Genomic DNA, 5755 nt, shown 5'->3' with positions numbered 1-5755 from the left:
TTTATGGTGAATTATGTGATTTTTTTAATTTTAAGTATAATTAATTATTTATATTAAGTTAAATTTTAATTTAACATGATTTAAAAATATTTAAATTTTATTTTTATTAATTTAATTTTATTAATTTTTCAAATTGTCAAAACCGGAACCAGCTGGCTGATTCTGAATCGGTATGGAACCGTCCAGTTTAGGACCGATTTAAGTATTCTTTTAATCAAAATTGCTGGTTTATAAACCATGGCCACCCCTATTTGTGGAGAGCCAAACTCTATCTCTACTTTTTTTTATCTCTTTAATAAAATTTCAAATTTAAAAAATATGTATTATTTTTTTGTTTTTGAAAACACTTGTATTGTGACATATTTCGTAGGATGTGTTTAAATCGATCAAAATATAAAAGCTAAACCCATCTAGAGGCCCTTGTACTATATCATTTTTGTTCAAAAAGCCCTTGTACTATTTTTTTGTTCTTCAGGTCCCTGTACTTGACAAAATTCCGATTTTTAGGTCCTTTTGAGGGACTGGAGGAACAAAAAAATTGTAAGTAGAGGGACTGGAAAAAACTAAAAAAGGACCTGAAAATCTAAAATTATGTAAGTAGAGGAACCTGAAGAATAAAAAAGTAGTACAGGGGCTTTTTGAAAAAAAATGATATAGTACAAGGGCCTCTAAATGAGTTTAGCCAAATATAAATATTGCAAATGTTTTATTGCAAAATATCAAAACAAAATTCAGGGTCAAATTGTCATTTTTAGCTCTGATTCATCATCTTTAATTTATCATCAATCAGCCATAAGAATCAAAAAAACCCTCGTCAAATTGATAAGATTAACAGTGTTCAGCCATGGAAATGCTACTGCTTTCTTCTCCGCTTACCCCTAATTTGTCACCATCTTCATCTTCTGGTTCTAAACCCTCACCTCTTCGGTTCAATTACAAACCAACTTTTTCTTCTCCTTACAGTAATCATAATAGAATCTTTCCATCGTTCAAAACAACTCTGACAGCAGCTCCCCAATTCACTGCTCAACAGTCTCCGGCCACCGCGATGAGAGGAGCGGAGGGAGATGCGATGGGACTGTTGCTTAGAGAGAGGATTGTGTTCTTGGGGAACAATATTGATGATTTTGTTGCTGATGCTACTATTAGTCAGCTCTTGCTTTTGGATGCTCAAGACCCGACTCGCGATATTCGCCTTTTTATCAACTGCCCGGGTGGTTCTCTCAGGTTTGTTCAATCTTTAATTGTGTTAGAAAAAGTTCTCCATTGAAATGTTGGTGTGCTCTGTGTATTGTTATTAGAAATTATGGAATGTTAGTGTTAAATGCTAAGAAAAAAGCTGCATAATTTATGCTTGAGAATGAATAAAGCACAAATCTTTAAGCCAATAGGTGTAGTGATGTACATTTCTAGTTCATTGCATGAAACTCCCATTTCGAGGAAAGGGTGGTCGACACTAATGAGCTATTTAGCTCAAAATGGTATAAGCATTAGGCAGTAATCTACTAGGTGGGGGTTCAATTCCTTCCACAAGCGCCCTCTTCCCAATTATCAAAAAAAGAGGAAAGGGTGGTCGTCCAGATTTCGAAGCTTGTTCACCCTGACTCTATTGAACCAGCTACTAGGTTACGAAGAAGTTATGTTATTACATGCTAGATTTGGAAGAAGGCTAATAATATTGTTGTGTTCAGGAGTTAGTTCATAAGGTTAATAAAAGTTTAGTCATTGATGAACCTCTAGATTTGATGCTGTAGGATAACAGTGTAGGGCTTTTCGTTTGGAAATTATATCAAATGTTGCTGCAGGTTATTCACACAATAGCAGGAACTGCATTTTGTTTATGTATTGCTGGAGAGCAGCTGAAATATAAAGCTTAGGATGGTCATGGTACAATCGGTTTTTCTTTAGCTAATCATAATTAGCTGAGTTATATTAAGGTTGTTTTTGACATGCCTCCAAACTAGTTAGGGTTTCTATGAGGTTTTTTTTTATACAAGTCAATGTAATATCCAATCCTGGATTCAGTTGTTTAATGGGTAACGCTGCAGTGATTTTGCTTCATTTGGTCGTTTGAGTCTATGGATTTATAAGAAACATGAGATTTTAACAGGAATGTGCTTTAGAAGATATTGGTGTGAGACTAATAGTTTAGTGTTTATCTGAAATATAAAGCTTCTTTAGACAGAAAATCTTCAGCGAAGCCGATATACCTGAATCTTTGATTTGTAATTTTGTTGATTGTGACCAAATCTAAGTTTCATTGATATCCCGCTTCCTCATCATAGTAATTTTACCTTCTGTTTCGAAATGAATATCTTGTACTGAATTTCCGATAAGTTGTTTGTTTTGATGTTTGCTAAGAAACTTTTCCATGTAATTTATTTTCATAGTGGCATTTAGAGGTGCTTTGTAGATGGTAATCTATGTCCTATATATGCTGAACTGAGAATTGGCATCAGCTCAGCCTCGGCAGATATTCTTTTTATTATATTCCGTGTTTCGATTCAGCGAAATATACGAACCTCTAGATTTTGTGGTAATTAGATAATAGTACGTGGTTTTTCATTTGAGTAATATGTTAGTTGCTGCTGCAGTTTATTTACTACAGAAGAAACTGTTTTTTTGTGATTCATTGCATTGCGGAGGGGATCTGTGTTATATGACATATTAACATTCATTTTCTACTGAGCTTCATCAGAAATCATAGTTAGCTTGAGGACACATTTTAGGGTTTTCTTGGCTTATTTCTGACTCTAAACATGCATGCTTGTAAGAGAGATTTTGTGGAGTTACATTCCTATGCTAAAATTTGGTAAAGCTGTCATTCAAATGGGGAAGGTATTTTATAAAGGCCATAAGTCCAAAACCAAATCCTACATGAGTTTTCAATAGCAATTCTTAATGTTTATCTAGCAAAACGGAAAACAATGAGCATAGTACTCATGAATACATGCAAGTCGAAGAAAACATCATTACATCTTCATTGTAAGCACATATGTGCAGACAGTATATATATACAACCATTTGGTAGTTAACATAAATGCAGATAATATACTTTAAAGCCAATATATATGAAAATTATTTATTCTCAAAGTTGGCTTACACACGGCTTGTGTAAAGGCCAAGGGTATGCCTAAGGTGTGTGCAACAGTTCAGGTGCTTTGTCTAGTTTTTTACGCGATGATAAGAGAACTCCTGGGATATTGTTGTTTGTTAATTGGTTTAGGGTGATAGAAACAATAACACACCACCAGCTAGTCACATTGATTCAAGTAAGCCTTTGTTTTAATTGAGGAGATTCAACCTCCATTTTCTGTGTAATGCATTTTAGATTAGACTATAGAGTTTGTCTTGCAAAAGAATTTATATGGAATAATGGAATCCTTTCGATTATTCTTTCTACACTAGATAGTAATTTGTTAATTGAGCAAGGATAACCATATGGGGTTTGATAAGTTAGCCTTAAGAGACAGGATGCTTGGTTACGCTGGTTATAACGGTAGAAGGTAGGATTATACAGGATTACATTAGTTTGTACTACTGATTTCTTTGAAATTAATTACCTCTTGAGAAATGGCTTTTGTTGATTAATGTCCTAGGATTCTGCATTGTTCTGTTTGCTGCACATTTGTTTTCATAGTAAGCTGACAATATCTAAAATGGATTGTATCGGGTTCATTGGGTTAACATATTGTAGAATTTTCTCATTACACAAGTACCATCGTCATTGCAACTTGTGTTTTCATGTATTTGTTAAAAATGCTATCATAATTTGATACTTGTGACTGGCGAATGCGGAAAAGAACAAGGGGGAGAAGGTTTCAAAGGGATTGGGCAGGAAATGGAGGGAAGAGAGGATAAATATTTATTTTTCTAATCCCTATCGAGTATGTGGTGATGAGAGATGAAACACATTATATTCTGTTTGAAATTGTTGGAATGGACAGGAGGGAAGTATCGTTGTAGAAGGACAATTAAACTGGTATCTCACAAGTAAGTTTTAGATTGCCTCTCTTTATAATTTCAAGAGTAAAAGGACAGAGGACGTTAGTTCTTCCCAAGGTTATATATCTTACACATCAAAGTGGGGAGCAATCAGCCATAGGAAAGTGATTTGGGAGTCTCGCAATATGTGGAACGGACCCAGCCACTCGTTTGGGATAATATAATGAATCTGATTTTGCCCAAATCAAGAAGTTAAACTTGTCAATGCACACTGCTTCCCTAGAGCCATCCCTTTGGTTTGGCTATTTTGTCGAAAAGCAAATTAGTTGAGCAGTCTAAAAAGAACTTCAGCTTTAGTTAACTGCTTTGACATTAAATGCAGAATCCATTGAGGCTAAATTTTAGGAAATTCTACTACAGCAGGCACAAAAAGGAAGCTTAGAGATAGAATTTAAATAGTTGAAAGAGGAGTACTTGGGGGATTTTTGCTTCTAATTACTTATCGTTTTTTATGACACTATATTGTTTTTGTGTCCGTCTTAAATCATAAAAGACGGTGAATTCAATCCGATATCTGTTTTAATTATTGTGCTGATCTTTTTATCACATTTTTGTCAGTGCTACAATGGCCATCTATGACATGGTGCAACTTGTGAGAGCTGATGTTTCCACAGTAGCTCTTGGCATCTCGGCATCAACAGCATCCATTATCCTTGGCGGTGGCACAAAAGGCAAACGGTTTGCAATGCCAAACACACGGATTATGATCCATCAGCCTCTTGGAGGGGCTAGTGGGCAAGCAATAGATGTGGAGATTCAAGCACGAGAAATCATGCACAACAAAAATAATGTCATTAGCATCCTTTCGGGTTTCACTGGCCGCTCGGTGGAACAAGTTGAGAAGGATATTGATAGGGACCGTTATATGTCTCCAATAGAGGCAGTTGAATACGGAATAATTGATGGAGTTATCGATGGAGACAGCATCATTCCTCTGGCTCCTGTGCCAGATAGAGTAAAGCCGACATTAAACTATGAGGACATGAGAAAAGATCCGATGAAATTCTTGACACCAGATGTTCCCGACGATGAAATATTCTAAATCGTGTCATATGCTGAATTGCTGCAAGTTAAATTCGATGTATTAGATGCAATAGCCGAACCGGAATGCTTTTGAAGAGTTAGTTTTGAGACTGTCAATAGAGTCCAGGATTACTTGCAAGTTAAGCCTATTGACCTGTGTTTTACACAAATGCATAATGAAAAGATATGAGCTGAAATTGGCAGGCAAATGTTTAAGTTTTCTTGTAGCCAGATAATTAAAAAATTGATAAATTTATTGAATTCAACTGCATAAAAATCTTACTTTTTATAATACTTTAACATAATTCAATGATATATATTTAACACTTGTAAGTGTTCAATTTAAGCATGAAATTTGATTTGTAAGTGTTCAATTTGAACAACACTTGTAAATCCACTACTATAACCAGTGGCAGATCCAGAAATTTTGTATAAGGTGGACAAGATTACACCAAAATTTTATAAGATGGATAATATAAAAAATTTAAGGTGGTCAGTGCTATAAATTTTAAGGTCATAAAACTATACTACCAACTTATATATTTATATTTTTCAGAAATTCAAAAAATAAGATGGTCAACTGCCTACCATAAATTTTTTCTAGGTCCGCCCATGACTATAACCTTAGTTTTCAAATTTTAAAATGATACCCGAAAACTCACTCTTTAAAAAGATTCTATATTTTCTTCAACTCATCTTATACGTTGTATATGTAGGGAAATTTTTC

General features: G+C 34.6%; 1 protein-coding gene across 1 annotated transcript; it reads left to right on the top strand.

The window, feature by feature from the left end:
- The first annotated feature begins 718 nt into the window (after nucleotides 1-718).
- Nucleotides 719-5237, top strand: LOC126680891 (ATP-dependent Clp protease proteolytic subunit 4, chloroplastic). Its single transcript, XM_050376157.2, has 2 exons — nucleotides 719-1227; nucleotides 4564-5237. Exons 1-2 carry the CDS (start codon nucleotides 845-847, stop codon nucleotides 5045-5047), a joined length of 867 nt encoding a protein of 288 aa, XP_050232114.1. The 5' UTR covers nucleotides 719-844; the 3' UTR covers nucleotides 5048-5237.
- Nucleotides 5238-5755: the final 518 nt, after the last annotated feature.

This window comes from Mercurialis annua, linkage group LG5, assembly GCF_937616625.2.
Source record: "Mercurialis annua linkage group LG5, ddMerAnnu1.2, whole genome shotgun sequence".
NCBI lineage: Eukaryota > Viridiplantae > Streptophyta > Magnoliopsida > Malpighiales > Euphorbiaceae > Mercurialis > Mercurialis annua.
This window is presented reverse-complemented; position numbering and strand designations above follow the sequence as displayed.

What these genes read in the sequence shown, in the direction of transcription:
- LOC126680891 (XM_050376157.2), top strand. Translation starts at nt 845, where the DNA reads ATGGAAATGCTACTGCTTTCTTCTCCGCTTACCCCTAATTTGTCACCA. An exon ending in TGCCCGGGTGGTTCTCTCAG is followed by an intron (nt 1,228 to 4,563) that starts GTTTGTTCAATC and finishes CATTTTTGTCAG; the next exon opens with TGCTACAATGGCCATCTATG.